Source organism: Hoplias malabaricus, chromosome 1 (assembly GCF_029633855.1).
Source record: "Hoplias malabaricus isolate fHopMal1 chromosome 1, fHopMal1.hap1, whole genome shotgun sequence".
Classification (NCBI taxonomy): domain Eukaryota; kingdom Metazoa; phylum Chordata; class Actinopteri; order Characiformes; family Erythrinidae; genus Hoplias; species Hoplias malabaricus.
In genome coordinates this window covers 16,631,139-16,648,980 of record NC_089800.1, presented here as the reverse complement: position 1 = coordinate 16,648,980, position 17,842 = coordinate 16,631,139, and the positions used below count along the sequence as shown (strand labels likewise).

Genomic DNA, 17,842 nt, shown 5'->3' with positions numbered 1-17,842 from the left:
TATATTTTGCTGTGTTTAGATGTGTTCGTCATGCGGAACACAGTGGCTTAAACTGAAACATAAAAGTCTCACACTAAAACCCAAGGTCTCCCCTGCAGTCCACCTGAACATCTGAACGTTTATCAGTTGTTTCTACAGTACAAAACATCTGAGGAACGTGCAGAACAACGTTCCCAGCAAAACCTCGCTCCTGGCGCACGTGGGAAGATCAATCGTTGAGGGCTTCATTCAATCAGCCCTGACGCCTGAAATGCAAAGAATGAGCCGGTGTGTGGAGCGCTGAGGGGCTGGGAGTCTATCGGGCAACGGCTGGCTCAGTGCTGATGACGGATATAGAATAATACAAATAAAGAAATATTAGAAAATGTCCCACAAGTTGAAACCAAAACAGAACTGCATTTGAACTTACTTGTTCTAGACGTCTTAAAATATTAAATGATATGGTTTTATCTTTCGTTTTGCTTTGCTTTTGAGTGAAAATAAGTGAAAACGGGACAAACGTGTTTTATTTCAGCTCATTTTTTTCAACGATTTCTCTTTGCTCAAATTAAACGCAAAATGTGCACCACATTTTGCACAGACTTTTTTTATACCACAAAATATATCATTCAGAAAATAATGAACGAGCAGCTGTGTACTGACCTAAGAGAAATGTGTTCTAAACTGTGACCTGTGCTAGAGTGGAATTGTGTATATAATATCAGAATGTTTTCTCATGTATATTTTAATTGTAATTTATAAACTGTGGAGTGGACGTAAAGAGAGTTCTCGGAGGATGTGTAATTCCGTATCACTTGTGCACAAAGGTATACACACCACGATATAAGAAGTGAAAGTAGTAAGAATGATATCTTTCGGGGAAAACATACACAGTTATGGAGCTCCGCGAGCGGTCAACGCTGGACGCTGGGGACATTATGTCTTTGGAGCCTGAGGCCATCTTGACGCTTATGTGAGAAATAATTAAGGGGTGAATTTAAAGCTGTAGCCTTAAATACAGGGCCTAAGATTCAATTTGCAATTATAGATTTTTTTTTTTCTTTTGTATTTCCCATTAAACGTTTCCCTAAAGAGATTTTGTGTGACTCACTTCAGTGTAAACACTGGGAAACACAAAGGAAAGGGAAAACCGAAGGCTTTAAGACGAAGGGGAAAACCGCTGGCTGATCTGTGATGTCAGAGTTGTGAAGGCTTCAACCCTACGTTTATAAACAGTGAAGCGTATAAAGGCTAACGTAATGCTAATACAGCAGCGTGTACTGTGTCCTTTTTAACCGTGTAATAGAGAAAGCTCAGGTCTTGGTGTTTGTGTTGTTTTTCCGCTGTAATTACAGTAAACCTCAGCTCTCACAGCCAAGCAACAAAGCCCCGCACGAGGCCTAGAAACTCTACAGTGGGCTTTAAACTTCAAACTCTATACACAACCCTTTATACCCCTTAGAAACTTAGACTTCTCCCAACTCTAGTCAAGATCCCCTCAAGAATGGCTCCACCAAAGGGTCCGTGTCTGTGCCTCGTTCAGCTGGAGGTCCCTCAGCTGGTTAAGGATTGAGCAGAACAGACTTCTGTTGCTTGTTTAATCAATTTTGACCAATGACGTGACCATAGCAACACAACACTTTTTACAGTATGTTTATGGAGTTTTATAATGATGTTTAATTAAAACTGCTATTAATGATAATGATTAATATTCTATTCTATTCTATATTATATTACAAATAATACCACCAACGTAGAATCGCAGCAGTCAGAACCGTTTGAAAACTTTGTATAGCACCCCACACTAAATATTAAATTATATATATATGTTTGGCAAATTAATATATGTAATATATTACACTCTACAATTAAATTAAGTTTATATTAAATGCTGTATTTTATTACGTCTTGTTTTACCGTATTTACAGCAGAATCAGCGCACTGTTGCAAACTAAATTATGTATGTATTTGAAGTTGAGATAACAGGGTTCAGTCCTGCTTTTGCTTCTGCTTTAAAGTCGCTGTGTGATTTACATTGAAATGTTGAGGGATGGCTCCAAATTGCAAATCATCGATCGCCTTCCCGGAGGGGGTTAAAACACTACCTGGATGTGGTGTGTGTGTGTATGTGGGGGGGGGGGGGGGTGCTCGGCATTATTCTTTATATCAACACCTTCCACAAACACACCGCGAGCGCCGTTCCTGAGTTTGAGGCCAATTCTGGATTTTTCTACATTTTCATTGTTTCTTTTTTTAATCCTCAGGTGTTTGGGCGTCAGCTTCACGGATGATTGATGTTTGAGCTTCTGCTGATTCCTTCAGCTCTAGCAGCTAAGGATTGAACAGTAAACACTTCCATTTAAATGTATACAGTTTCATTTTGAGTGATATTTAAAAGCAGCCTTTAAGTTATTCATCATTAAATATTCACACCCCCCCCCCCCACACCACCACCACACACACACACACACACACGACCCAATTGTAAAAGAGCCCGAGATTAGTGGAGAGGGGGAGGGACACACGCACGAATGTATACGGTTCTGTGACCAGGTCAAATCACGTGTTTTGTTGATTTTTGAGAGAAAGTAAGAGCAAGTCCTTCAGAGACCACACTTTTTCTGCACGTTTCAGACAAAAGCTGTTGTTTATTTGCAGGGTTTACGCTCAGGGGGCGAATCCAAACCCAAACCGTGTCCTGTTCAAAAGTTATGGCATATTTTATATTTTGTTAGCTTTTCTTCGGCCAATATATTGGTGTATATTTCGCTTGAGCGTGTCCTCTGAGCACGCCTTCACTTCACTTCACTCCAAAAATCAACAAAGAGCCGGTCATTAGAGCGGGGTCCGCGCTTCTGGGCCACTCTGGGATCACGGAGCTGTAAAAAGGCTTCTGCACATCACTCCCAGACTTAGAAAATAAATATTAGAATTTACATTTGCATTTCTCTGACTGTCACAGATTCATACACACGCTCATGCGAACACACTCTCTCTCTCTCTCTCTCACACACACACACACACACACACACACACTACATCTCCTCCTCGCTGTTGTTTTGCAGCCCTTGGTTGAATCCGTGGTCATTATTTTGTCCAAAGGTGAAACTCTTTTTTAAAATGTTCTTGTGTTTTCCCCGTAGCGCTCGAGACAAACGTTTTCAGATTTTGACCTAAACACACACATAACCCCCCGCACCCCCCCCCCCCTCCTCACACACACACCACTGGCGCTACACTTTACATTTCCAAGCAATTGTTCATTTATTTACATTTTACATTTGAACTGTGGCCATTGTGGGGTCCAGAAACCTGAGGACAAAAGGCCTAGGAGCACGCGCGCACGCACACACACACACGCTGAGTCACACACACTTCTAGAAAACCGAGATTAAAGGGGGTTTGTTTGAAAGTAATCTCTTCAAAAATTACTACAATTGCAGTTTATTATGTTTTAAATTTCAAAAGCTCAATCGCTCGCGGCGTCCCGCCAAAATTCACAAATCACGCCCAAACATTCGCGAGACAATTCACACGGAAAAGAAACGATCCCTAATTCAGACAGAACTCCAGAACCCGGTCATTTTCAATCGGACCGCGACAGATCCCGTCGACTCCGGAGTTCTACAGAACCGGGCGGGTATCTACAACACTCCGCGACACCGACCACCGCACCTCGCCCACTTTCCACAGCCGCGCGCTCCGGACCGGAGCCGGTGGAGAGGCGACACCAGAGGGAGGGGCGGGGGGGCAACTTTGGGTTTGAGCGCGTGTTTTATAGAATCCCGCGCGCCCGAAACTTGTCACGGCCCCAATTTCACAGCATTTTAACGAGAGAGGGGTGTGTGTGAGAGAGGATGTGTGTATGTGTGTGTGTGTGCGTGTGTGTGTGTGTTCGGGCGAGTGTATGAGTTGAGGGGGGGTCTAATATCCATTTTGATTGCATCACCTGTCAGCAGCGTCCAATCAGCGTCCACTTTGGGGGCATTAATTGATGAAGGTGTGTCCGCTCTCTCTCTCTCTCTCTCTCTCTCTCTGTGTGTGTGTGTGTGAGTGAGTGAGTGAGAGCGAGAGTGTGTATCAGGGCGTTCGGTGGCTGCAGCTGCATTTCTTGGGGGGTGGTGGGGGCTTTATTCTCTCTCTCTCTCTCTCTCTCTCTCTCTCTCTCTCTCTCTCCTTTTTCTCCTCCTCGCTCTTCACCTTCCTTCCTTCCAGTGCAGTGCGAGCGCAGGTATAAGAGCGTGCAGCCTTGGGCTTTTCTCCTTTTTTGTTTAGTGTGTGTGTGTGTGTGTGTGTGGAGAAAGGAAGAGAGGTGGGGGTGTCCATCACCATCATCATCATCCTCCTCCTCATCACCCTCACCCTCATCATTCTCATCATGCTGCACGCACACCGGTGGACCCATCCTCGCGAGCCCGTCCAGGACCCGTTCTCGGTATCGCTTTCAAACTTTTGGGCCCGGATCGGACCGGTCCTCCTGCACGAGCGGGCGTCGTCCGAGTTTTAGCCTCAGAGGAGGAAGGGAAGAAAGAGACAAAAAGAAGAAGCAAAGAAAACCCAAACAAACCATGCTGTTTTGTTTCTGTTCACCGGGCGCGCGTGCACGTGGAGCTCCTTAGCGGCGTCAGCACGAGCCACGAGCGGCAAGGATGCTGCGAGCTTTGTGAAGCCGCGTCCGATCCGAACACACCATGCTGTTTCGTCTCTCACCCATGGACGCACGCCCGCGCGGAGCTGGGAGCTGGAGCGAGAGGCGCGAGAAGAAGGTCCCGCAGAACCGGCAGAACCAGCAGAACTAGCAGTGATGGGGGACGTGGAGTTCGGCTTTGAGGAGATGCAGGGGGTGAGACTGGGCTACCTGGTGATCCAGGGCAAGCAGATGTTCGCGCTGTCCCAGGTGTTCACGGACTTGCTGAAGAACATCCCGCGCACCACGGTGCACAAGCGCATGGACCGGCTGAAGGTGCAGAAGCACCGCTGTGACCTGCGCCAGCTGCGCAAGCTCAAAGCCCTCAACTCGGTGGCCTTCCACGCGGCCAAATGCACGCTCATCTCCCGGGAGGACGTGGAGGCTCTGTACGTGTCCTGCAAGGCGACGGAGCTGGAGGCGGCGGCCGAGCCGGGAGCGCTGTGGCCCGGCTGGAGCTCGGCGGGCTGCGCGCTGCCTCGTCTCTGCGCAGCAACTTTCGGGCTCCGCTCCGGGAAGAAGCGCCGGCACCTCTGCTGCGCGCCCCGGCCCACGGAAAGCTGCTGTTGCTGCAGCAGCGACAGCGAATCCAGCTCCAGCAACAACGACTCCGACTTCGGCTCCAGCCTATCCACCAGCAGCAGCAGCGGCGGCTCCAGCTCCAGCAGCAACTCCGGGACCTCGGACGAGGAGGAGGAGGAAGAAGAAGAGGAGGAGGAGGACGACGACTACGACGAGCACGAGGACTGCGTCTCCTGCTCGTCCGACAACAGCAGCGACGACCAGAGCTCGGCCGGGTCCGACTCCAGCTCGGAGAGCAGCCAGGCGTCCTCGCAGAGTATCCGCTACCGGCGCGCTAGGCTCGCGAAGGCGCCGCTACTGCTGCAGCCCAAATTCCGCTACAGAGCGCTGCGGCAGCTGGACGTGGACGTGGCCAGCTGGAGGAGGGCGGTGGGCAGCTGCTTCTCCGGCAGAACCCCGCCTCACATTCGCTTTACTCACCAGCCAAAGAGCAGCGGAGTCGGAGTTGGGATTGTGGGCTTCCCCACGGGGGCCCCGAGCCCAAACGGGACCGGGTTATTCCCGAAGCACGGACTCCTGGGACTCTCCGACAAGTTCCACTCAGCCTTGCTCCCTAGCCCGGGCCTGGACAGGGAGAAAGACAAAGAGAAGGCGAGCCACGGCCATTTCAGGCTCGCCAGCTGCATCAAGGTGTCCAGTAGCCCCAAGCACAAAGTGCCCTCGCCCCTCACCCCAACAACAACAACAACAACAAAAACAACAACCTCCATCAAGACCGAGCGCGAGGACCCCGGCCACGAGAGCAAAGCGCTCGCCTTCATCAACCACGTCCGGATCAAGGTGGAGGACACTGTGGGCGACTACGAGTACGAGGCGAACCGAGGCCTGGCGCACTGCAAACTCGGCGGCGTGGACGGTGCTGTGTGTGTGAAGGAGCTCCGCGAGACCTCTGCCCACCCTCCCCCTTCTCCTTCACCCTCACCCTTCCCCTCTCCCTCTCCTTCTCGTTCCCCTTCAAATTCTCCAACGTCTCCTCCAGCCAAGCAGGAACCATGCAGCACTTTAACAGCTCCCTCCGCCGAGAACGAGGAGCACGGCAACGGCGTGAGGCTCAGGAAAAGCCACCGAGTCCCGCTCTGGGCCAGAAAGGCCGAACGCGTGGTCTCAGCGGCTAAAACCACTGCCCGAACGGCTCCCTCCAAGTGTCCGAGCCGCGAGAGTTCAGGCTCGGGCTCCGGGGAGGAGTGGACGGGCCTCAGCAAGCGGAGGAGGGCGGCGGGTAGCGGCCAGGCGGCCAGCTTCAAAAGGCCCTTCAACTTCATGGCGAATTTTCCCGCCCCGCCATCGCTGGTGGTGGGGAACGACGGAGACCTGAGCCCGGCGTACACTCTGAACTCGTGCAGGAACAAGCAGCAGCCCCATCGCGCGCACCCGGTGTGGACATGGCAGCTCGGGGCGTGCGTGGTGCCCCCTCCACTCGGCCAGAGACTCAGGAAAACAATCCCTTAAAGCAGGGCTTTGGGAAGTTGGAGGTGGGGGGTGGGGGGCATGTTCAGAAACTGTTGCTGGTTTGAAGAGACCACCCCGTGCTGCAGAATATTATTATTATTATTATTTTTTTTTTATTATTTTCTATTATTATTATTATTATATTATTATTATTAATAGATTTGGTTTTCCCGGTTTGGGACACTGTGGAATATTAGAAACACGTGTCATGCTTCCCGTCAAGAAACGCTGGATTGGTTGGAGTGGGATTTGGGATTTTGGAATTTCAGACTGTAACAGGGATGGACGGGTGGATGAATGGATTATTATTATTTTATTTTATATTTTTTATTTTTTTTTGCCAACGTGACACTGACTAACCCCACCGTTACGGTGTAAACCCCTGTGGCGACCTCTGAACCTTCTACAAAAATGTTTGTTGTCCAAATGTTGTAGAACACGTAGATGTTCATGAACATGGAGGAGTGTATCGGTTTTACTGGGTGCTTCTTTATTTATTGAGCCCAGTTTTGTTTTTGGTGCTCGTTTCTGGTGCCCACCACAGTTAAGCCTCAACACAAAGACCCCCTGCATTACTGACAATCAGGAGCGGTTTGATTTGCACGAAGACCGGGAAACAACAAATAAAATAATCATTATTATAATAATAATAATGATAATGATAATGCTCCTAGACATACACCAAATCTGTGGTATAACCAACCCATGGCTTATGTTATGGCTGTGGTTATGGCACACGCGCTGATAATTTTGTGGTAGGATGTACACCAGCTGAAGCACAAATACACCACGCATTGCACTTTGACCCAAAGCTGAGGCTCAAAAGAAAGATCTCAACCAAAAGATCTGGAAAATATAAACAGAGAAAAAAAAACATAAAAGAAAAAAGTAAAAAAAAAAAACACGAGCCGGGAATTTCCCAATTTTTTTCCACGTTGTTTTTTCTCGGTGTTGTTTTCGCGTGTGGCCTATGCGTGGGTCTGGGTTAGGGGTGTGTTTCCTTCTTTTGTGAAGCCTCAACGAGAAATACAGCTTCACGTAGAAGCTCTGTGTTTTATGCAAAACAAGAAAAGAAGAAAAAAACGACTGCCGTCAGAAATGTCTGAGGTGTTTCTTATTCTGAAATCTAAGCGCTATTTTTAGTAACGGCTTTATTTTCCATCCACGTCCCCCCCTCGCATTGTCCGAGCAACTGGTTTTGATTGTATCCCCCGTTTCCTGCGGTCAGAAGCCGGACTGGGCCCCGGAGCCGCTACAGAGAGTCAAAAGAAAGCAGTCCGAGTTCAGGTGGGAGAGGGCGGTGAGGGTGCTCTTCTCTTCTCCGTGTAAATGCTTGTGAATGTACTGTGATTTGTTTACGTTTAGAGCCACGCAGACTGTCCTCTATGAGCACGAGCCTAGAAAGAATAACAAACCTCAGTGGGGAAATGAGGTGCAGCAGACCCCGCGAGGCCACAAAGGACTGGGCTGGAAGCACGAGCGCGGCCCTCGTGCACGTTCTGACTTCCCTCCTCCATAAACAAAAATGTACAGAGAGCGGTTAGCCCCCGTATTTATAGCAGGAGCTGATCGTGGTGGGAGGCCGGAGCTCGTGGGCCTTCCTGGGGACTGTGGGACTGTGCTAAGCTAACCGAGGCCTGGGGGCTGCACGCGGAGCTGCGGCGACAACCTTGTGATTTATTTCTCTCTTTTCTTAACAGAAGATGCTATTTTTTGAGTATGGGACCCTGTAATGTATAATGTAGCCTCTCAGCCTTTTGGCGGACCCCGTGTCAGAGTGCACTGTGAACTGACCCGGCGACCCCACTGAAAAGTAAACACGAAAATAAAGAGTAAGAAAGAAAAGGGAATGTTACGTTCGGTCAGATTAGAAACAGAATGTAAAACAGGCACAAAGTGTGATGAATGTGTGCAGAACTCGACTCAATTAAGCTTACAGGCCTTTTCTCTACTCTACCCCCTACCCCCTCAACCCACCTACTTCACTCTGACCTACCCCCCCCCTTCTCTACTCTTACCCAACCCCACCTCCTCTGTACTTTACTGTACCCCACACTCCTCTTCTGTTCAACACTACTCTGATGTACTGTAAGGTGCGGTACACTATGCTCCTGTAGTGTACACTCCTGTATTCTATACCCTACCCTACCTTAAACTACTCGACTGTACTGTACTTTATATCCTACTTTACCCTGCTGTACTGTACTCTACTCTTTTTGCTACAAAAGATACTTGAGGTCAGGTTTTGACATGAAATTTTTTAAAAGTGAAAAAAAAGAAAAAAAAAAACCTTTTGAAGTCACTGGTTTGTTTATAAATGCATATTTATTTTTGTGATTTTTTCCTGGGGATTTTTGTATACCATTGTTGTGTAGGATAAATGCACTCGAATTGAAAAACTTGAATGGTGGGTTCTCAAGCACTTTCCTTTCCTCTCTGAATGATGAAAAACTCATTAAAGGCATTTGAGTGTACATTGTGTTTTGGACAGTCCTTATTAGACGATTAAAAATCATTTATGTATTTATTTATTGCAGTTCAATATACTGCATTGTGTAACGCATCCTGGGGTCAGTTCAGCAGAATGGGTCAACTGGGTATGAATGAAATCGCCTCTGTGGACTTTGATTGCAATAACAGGGCCCTCGCTATAGGATCATGGAAGTTGTTATTGTGTGGATTGTAAAAGTGAGTTGGAAGTGGGGGGAAGGGGGTCTTCAGTCGTTTGCAGCCCACATCAAATCACAGCCATGGCCAAGGAAGACCTTATGAAGCCAAAAATACGAGGGCCTTTAATTTTACACACACTTTCATATGAAGGAGGACGCTTTGTATTTGGAGTGGCGCCATGTTAACAGAAGTAGCGCTAGGACCCTCCTGTTTTTAACAGAAATTAATTTAAAAGCTAAACAGAACGACTAGGTATCCAGAAGCTACGTAATCTCCGTAGCCCTAGTCTGGACGCACTACAATGATAAAACGTAGGCTACTCGAGGTGATATACGCTACGTTTACATCATGAGGGAATGTTGATGTTAGAACTCACTGCTAAGCCAAACCGACCCTTTCAGAGAAACCGTCAGTGAATAAACACTCCGTTTATAATTCACGTCATAACTCACCGCACGCTCCCAATTCAATACAAATTAGAAGGATACTTGAAGTCAAATTTGAAATTTAAAAACATTACATTTAAAGTTAGTTTTACCGTAAGCGTGGAGCTTGACGATTTGAGCATGAACACAGAGCAGGACTCTCTTTACCAACAAAACAAACAAACAAACAAACAGACCCAGAGAAATAGTATATTTTCACTTTTCATTTTTTAATTCGGCTCGAAACCTAAAAAACATGCACCGTTTACACACACACATCAAATGAGCTGTGGTTTTAATGGTGTGTAGCTCGTGTGTGGATTTATTGACAGTTATTGGCTGGTTAATGTTACTGAAAGCTCCTATCTTCGCCACAAAGCTCGCGCTTACTGTCCCACCCGAACTATTAAGTTGTATTGAACTGCTGATGAGGCAAACAACTCTAGTGGCAAAGTGTGTGTGTATGTGTGTCTGTGTGTGTGGCAGGGCTGAAGGAGGGCTCAAGATTCAGTGGCTCAGCTGAGGGCCATAAAGGGTCAATTGTATTTGTAATGGAAATCAAGTAAATATGAATTAGCAGAAACATTAAGGAATTATTAAGATTTTATACCGATAATTATATAAAAATATATAATCAATAGATATCTGTAGTTTAGTGGTGGGACTTTAGGTTTAGTAGCTGTTGAGCTTTTGTTGACCTGTGTTCACAAGTGAAAGTAATAAATTTTTTCCAAACGTGGGAAATAAAATTCACTAGCGATTTTAAATAAATGTTGTTATTATTATTATTATTATTATTATTAGTAGTAGTAGTAGTAGTAGTAGTAGTAGTAGTAGTAGTAGTAGTATTTACTCATTAGATAGTAGTATACAGGAGAGGTATATAATAATTTCAGCTCTACAAATATTAATTTTTTTTACCACTGAACTTTTGTAAAATATTAAACGTACAATCCCAAAATAATAAAAGTCCTACCAGAACCGTCCAAAACCTCAGAGTGTAAACACCACTGGCCTCTGCTATGGCCGAAGCCTCAGTGAACCGAAGGCCTGTGGATTAAAGTAAAATAAACAGGTGGTCACCCACAAACCCGCACTTTAAGGTGGTTTATGCCTCAACAGGGTAATTATTATTTTTACCCCCCCCCCCCCCCCCCCAACACACACCTTGTTTACACGTCTTCACTGAACAACCCCGAGATCTAGAACACAATCATCATTATTACTCATGAACATTAATCCATACCACAGCACCCACTGCTTCCTGGCGTGGGTGGGGGTGGAGTGGGGTGTTGTTGAAAAACTTCTGCCTCTTCTTTCTTTCCCGTTACAGAATAAACAACGATAAATTCTCAGCTTTTACCGCTGCGACCCCAATTTATTCATATCCTCACTTTATACCCGACTCTGCCCTGGTTTCCTTAAATTTGGGTTTGGAACTACCTTAAAAATAACTGAACACAATCTGAAATCTCTGAGTGGTCTACCTTAAAGCTTAGCTCAGTTTTTGAGTAATTGGGTTCATATGTGGATAGGCCTGACGATAACCCCCACACACACTCCAAACACACACACACACACACACACACTAAGCCAAGGATGAGAGATAAACTAGTCGTGGGTTAAATGACTAGCTCAGACTAATCAGGCCGCTGTGATTGTGGCGTTTAGAAAATCAGCGCCGACTTTTTAGTGAAAACTGACTAGATTTTCAGAAGCCGCCAGAAAAAAAAGCAGATGCCCGAATTGTGTTGTTCACAGCCATATCATAATATACAAAAAATACAAATATAATGTAAACGTAATTATAAAACGTAGTATTTGAAAAATCTGAATTTTTAAATATTCTAAATCCCGCAATTAATAAATAATTTATATTATATATATTATATGTAAAAAATATAAAATATATATAAAACACTAAAAGGAATAAAGCACTCGCTGATGCGTGTTATGAATGGAGGACTATAACTGTAATATTTGGGTTATAAAATTAGGCTTATTTGTAATAATTTATTACATTAACCCCTTACTTGTTTTACCATTATTCCTCTATAAGTTTAAGAGGTCTAACAGTAAACAGTATTTCTAAAAATATTCCAGAAAATTCCTAAAATTCCAGCTTGGTGCAGGCGCTTGAACAGAGTGTGTTTAAAGGCACAGTGTCTGGGAATTTTTTTTTTTTTAACAAGTTATTCCGGAAGCTATTCCAGGTTCGCGGGCCCTGCGCGTCTCGTGAAAATGGTTCCGTTTGCGGAAGCGCTCTCGAGCAGTTGTGTGTTGCGCGCTGCTCCGGGGAGAATTGCAGGCAGCTCTTGTGCGCGAGCATTGTTCGGTGGGAAAGAGGCTGAAGGAGCTCGAGACAAAGCCATATCTCAATCCGTTCAGTTTGATTGACACGGAGCCGCGCGCGGACCTGGGGGGTAAAGGGCCTTGGGGTGAATGAACACAACACGCATCCTGAGCGGATATTTTGTTCTGAAACGAGAGGAAAATGTGCCCCCCCCCCTCCGCTCTTCCACACCACCCACCCCCACCCAGTTCGGCCACTCTACTAGAGACCACTCCACAGTTTAACAATGAAAATTAGCTTGACGGAGAATCCGGATTAAAATTCACGTTAAATATAAACACGAACGGCGCGTGAATTTAAGAGTGAGAGAATGAGAACACGTGGTCTGCTGCACAAACTCATATTACAACACAGTTATAAGCAGTGACAGAGTTGCTCTGACAACATGGTTTGACTCTATTACAGATGTCATAACACATAAGGCATTTTTGACCAAGGATATTTTTCTTATTCTTACCCTCAAGTGTGCTTTTCAGTACCTGAATTATTTTTTATGCTGATACCACGCGGCCCATTTCACCTCCAGGACTTATGTTTTTTTATTTTTTTATTTTACACAGTTCTATAATGAAATATCCATCTGAAGAAGACAATGTAATGAACCTTTAGGGAACACAACTGGACTTTAACACCACTGCGGTACCTTTAAAGATACACTACACTGTCTGTACTCTTAGGACGCCAACAATGTACCTGTGCAGTAACTGTCTTCTAAGAGTTATTTACAATCAACAGCCCCACCTTTATCACTGCAGTACGGCAGTAAACGAAGGCCGTTTCACTTTTAACTTCACACGAGGTGGGACCCTCAAGGGCACACCCTCAGCACTTTTAATTGGGGAATATCCTTATAAACCATATTCTCTTTATACGTTTGTAATTAGCATCAATTGAATTTTGTCTCAAGGGCTTTTCTATTGTTTTCATTTTTAAAATCCTTCTATTCTGAAAACAGAATCATTCGAGGTGCGCAACTGGACACAAAAGCCACTGCTGCTTTTACGCTGTGTACAAAGGTACCCGAGTGTCCAGGTCATAAACAGGTGTCTATTAGGACACGGCATGCGTGCTGACATACGCCGTTTATAAATCCTCAGTAAGTGCTTATTCAGCGCGATATTTACACTAACCGCTCATGACTAAAGCATTTATTTCAAAATGTGTCGACGTTCAAGGCCCGTGTCCTTAGTGAAGAAGTCACCGACTAAAGCACTAACTTTTACTCTTACATTTACAGCTAAGACGTGTACATTCAGGGCCCTGCTGAGAATACGACATTCTGAGTAACAATAAAACTCTTGGATGTTGAAAAGCTGTTTATAAACTCTAAAGACCTGCAGGCATTACATGTTTATACGCGTTTTGACGTCTCCGTCTTCAGAATAAGCTTCAATACAAACCACACCCAAAAAACACGTTTAAAAGGCGTTAAAAATAATTAGCCCAGATGTCTATAAAAGACAGAAAGAAAGAAAAAAACCCACTGAGGTTTGGTTAAAAGTGACACGCGAAAAGATAAAAAAAATCTATCTGCGTCTAAATTTGGTTAGAAGGTGTTATGTGGTGGGAAACAGACCAAACCCAAAAATTTGGACCAAACACGGCCCAAATTCCAACGTTTGCTTAGGGGTGGTATTAAATAAAGACCATGACAGATCGATCAGATTAATCCCACCCCCAAAAACCAAAACAAGGTCCGAGGTCTGGTGTTTTAAAGCGCATGGACTTGTGAGATTTTTTACACGAAGAGCCACGCGATATCCACACCCAGGGACGACTTTGTAGAGATGCAAAACTTAAAGGAAATTAATAATGTATTTGCAGAGAGGGCTCGGTGTTGAAGACACCCTCGGTGTTGGAAAAGATTTTAGCGATAGATTTTAAAGTAGAATTAAACCAAGCCACTAAAGAGCTGTTGACCCAGGTGTACGGGGGCAGGCCGTGGTTGGAGTGGACGCTGTAGATTCAAGAAGGAGCTTTGGAATTTGAGAAACTAGTCTGGGATCACGGGCTTGGATTAAGGCGGGTGTGTTTCCACTGCGTTAAAGAGAATTTACTAAAGCAGTTTTTTTAAATAGGGATAAATAGGCCATTAGAAAGAGGTCAGAACAAGCAGAGATCAACCCATCATGAGCATTTATTTACGTCTGTATTTACGATGTGTAATATTTATATCAGATATTTGTTTAGGGGCGAGTAAAGTACAGATCCTTATTTACAATGATGACCAAAATAGAGGGCAGTACAGAGGTCAACTCAAACGGAGATTAAACACTAAACAAGAAAAGGGTCACTCATAAAATCCCTGACACAGATTTCACACAGGGGCAATAAACAGCACAAATAAACCTAATGACCATTTAGACACGCGACTAACGCTGACATTTACACTATAATCACAATCCGGATCAGGATCTTTATTCGCATTATGTAGAGGACATTTCCCTTATTAATAATTTAGACTTTAAATCCCAAATACACGAACATAAAACAGAAGACACAAGTCTGCAAGTGATGTGAAGAATGTAAAATCGCTGCTAAATATGTTTATAGCTTTCAATTTAAGTGCCTGAGTGCGCAGGAGGAACCAGGGAGGGTCCATATCAGCCAGTTGGAGGCATGGCATAAGCACTGCAAAGAGTCTGCATTGAACAAAGTTAACCATCATGAGTTCAGAAAATAAATAAAGGGAAAAGGCTTATTGACCTCAGTGCTACAGGTTGGTATAGTCTTTAGGTATTCCTAGAAACACATATAAACTCATTTTATGAAGAATGCGGTTTCAGCCAAAAATGTCAATAAATCTCCAGTTAATTCCAGGCTTAAACAGTCTTAAGATCAGCTGCCGGTCCACTCCTTCATCTGAAAATCACTGAAGATGAGTTGGTCACTGCTGCCATGAGAAGTTATACAATTGTGAAATATTTCCCAGGAATAAAGTAAAAGGGATATTAACATACACGATTTTTTTGTGTATTTTGGAGGGAAAAAACAGGTGGCCTTTTTCTATTTTTTTAAATTAATATAAAAATCCATACTGCTTCGTAAGGATTTCTCTAATTCGGATTTTTATTTTCTTTCCAACCATATATTCCACATTAAATAAAATGTATATATATTAGAACTTATTAGACCCTGTTTCTTTTTAATGTAAAATTCCATACCTTTGTGTTTGAATCTTTACTAATTGGGATTTGGTTTATTATTAAAAAAACATATATAATTCACAAAACCAACACCTGAATTCCGCTGTTGTTTGGCAGGATGTGAACTGCTCATATTCTGATGTATTTAAGTGAATTTAGATTTGTTTTATCGGACTAGTAGACTGTCTAAAGTCTACTTCATTTTTCACTTTAATTTCTGAGTTTTCAGTAAAACTGCAATGGATCTAAAAAGAGCTCAGCTTTCAGTCTGACCAGGTTCATTTCTACGTCAAACACTGTAAATATGAACACTGAAACTGGGAATTTTGTTGAGGGAATTGGATCAGGAATGTGGTTCAATTTCCAAAGCTAAACATTGGGATGAAATGTGGTTGGAATTTTAAATATTATTATTTTATTTCATTAAAGAGTCCTTTAAGAGAAAATTGACTGAGATGTATATTTAACGATGAGCTGTAGAAGCCTGAGCAGTTTGTATTTTAGTGATGAACACATATTTTCTTTGGTTAATGTGTTTCCCACATTGGAAAACAATTTTAAGCCAGCGAATAAAATGAAATTTCAGAATTAAAAAAAAATTAGACCCAGTTGATGGTGAATGATATTTAACTCCGAGTGAAAACAGCAGCTGAAGCGCCGTCTGTTCGACTCCAACCCAAATAAATTCGTTTGATTTTTTTCATTCAGGACAAAGACCATGCAGCGGCTTCCAGCGCTAGCGTCAAAAAGCCCTTAACTAGGCCCTTAAACCCTTAGACTAAAATTTCGCTTCAGATCTGCGAATATTTTCCTTAAAAACACATTAAAAAAAGAGCAGAGCGATTTTTTAAACCTGAGGAAAAGGGACTTTAGCGTCAGCACAAGCAGCACGCGGAAAACAACAGCAGGCCAGAACGGATCATTCGGAGCAAAACCTTTAAACAAACAGTTTTTATTCGGTAAATCTGCATTTGGGCAAACTCCCGGACCCTCAGTCCGCCGGAGTGTCGGGGCATAGTGGAGTATTTTATGAGAAATCGTGTCTGACAGGTTGGTTTCTGCCAAGAGAAATTGTTGCGCACCGCCTGCTGAAAAACTGCGCGTGCTGCTAGCGCCCTCTATACGCAGAGAGAAAATACTGCAGCTTCCTCTTAAAGGGGAGGATTTGCAGCATTTAAGGTGGACCGAGCTAGTTCCGCAGCGCGGCTCAGACCTTTACAGAGTCCTCTCTAAAAACACAATCAACTACATTTTTATTTTTTTTAAAGCACAGCTCTGACTTTACTGACGAATAGAAACAGCGGGGTGCAAATGACGCCATGTGTTTTTAATTTAGCTGTTTATAAATTAACTGAAAACTAAACTCAAAAATGCACTGAAACGTTAAAAGAGTCCAGTTTTACTGAAACATTTTAAGGTGTTATGTCACTTCAGCGAAGGGGTTTTAAAATTAGTGCCCATCATTGACTCCACTTGTACCTGACCTCCACGCGCTCCAGGTCACGCTTACCTGTCTCAGGTGTGTGTGAGAAGCGGAGAGAAATATCAAAATTGTTTAAAAAATTAACAAATAAATCAGAATACAAAGGACGATCCAGTAGCAGTTTTCTTTTCACATTCCGAGCTATCGAGGTGTTTAATTAGCTCTCTTTAAATAAAAGTGCTCATGAAACGTGATCATCACACGTAAAGACGTCAGGGTTTAATGTAACTGAAATCAAGTTTAACTTTGTCACTTTTATTCATATATCATAAGGTCACTGGGTTTATGGGAATATTGGGTTTGCTGTAGTTACCTGTTCACTGCGTAACAAACCAGCCTCCCTCGTAGATCTGTGAGGTTACCTGGCCCCTGTCCACACTCTGAGTGCTTCATTCATTTAAAACCGCTTAAAGTTCACCGGCTTCAAAAACGCAGCAAATCATTTTACAACGTCGTTTCGATTTTCCGTACACACTTAAAAATGATGGTTCTACACGGCTCCTTTGTTAAAGGAAATGGTTCTATATAGAACCCTCAACACTTGAAGAACCATTTGCATGATTAAAGGGTTCTTCAGATTGATGGAGAATGTGCTATAGATGGTTCTCTACAGCACCTTTTAGAGAAGGGTTACAATAGAAGAACCGTTGTTGATGCCGTACAGATCCAGTTTCTTTACAAAAGAACCCTAGAACCATCATGGTTAAGTGTGATGGAGGCGGAGTTCGGATCCAGTTTCCACTCAGGACATTTCTGATTCCTGTCATTTTTGAATCGTTAAAATAGTTCCTCTTTAAAATCTCCAGCTTGGGTTTGTGAGGGAGCTGATGTCTCTGAGCCGGAGCCGAGGAGAAACCCCTGCCGTGGAACGGTCCCTCCTCGCGGCTGGAGGTGGAGATCCAGTTGAACTTTTCACCTTTCGGTTATTTGTACTTTGACCCCGGAGTTCTGTATTAAAGCCAACGGTGTTAAATCTCACCGCGAGTTCTACACAGAAGCAGCTGCGCGGTGAAATGCTGCTTCAGACCGATGGAGAACGGGTTGTGGGGTTCTATAGGGCACCTTTGT

The 17,842-nt window shown here is 44.1% G+C and overlaps 1 protein-coding gene across 1 annotated transcript; it reads left to right on the top strand.

Annotated features, from left to right (window-relative positions):
• Positions 1-4,780: 4,780 nt before the first annotated feature.
• Positions 4,781-6,697, top strand: skida1 (SKI/DACH domain containing 1). The gene has a single exon (XM_066663683.1). The coding sequence runs from the start codon at positions 4,784-4,786 to the stop codon at positions 6,695-6,697; it is 1,914 nt and encodes a 637-aa protein (XP_066519780.1). The 5' UTR covers positions 4,781-4,783.
• Positions 6,698-17,842: the final 11,145 nt, after the last annotated feature.

Excerpts from the sequence above, each read along its gene's own strand:
- skida1 (XM_066663683.1), top strand. The coding sequence starts at position 4,784 with ATGGGGGACGTGGAGTTCGGCTTTGAGGAGATGCAGGGGGTGAGACTG.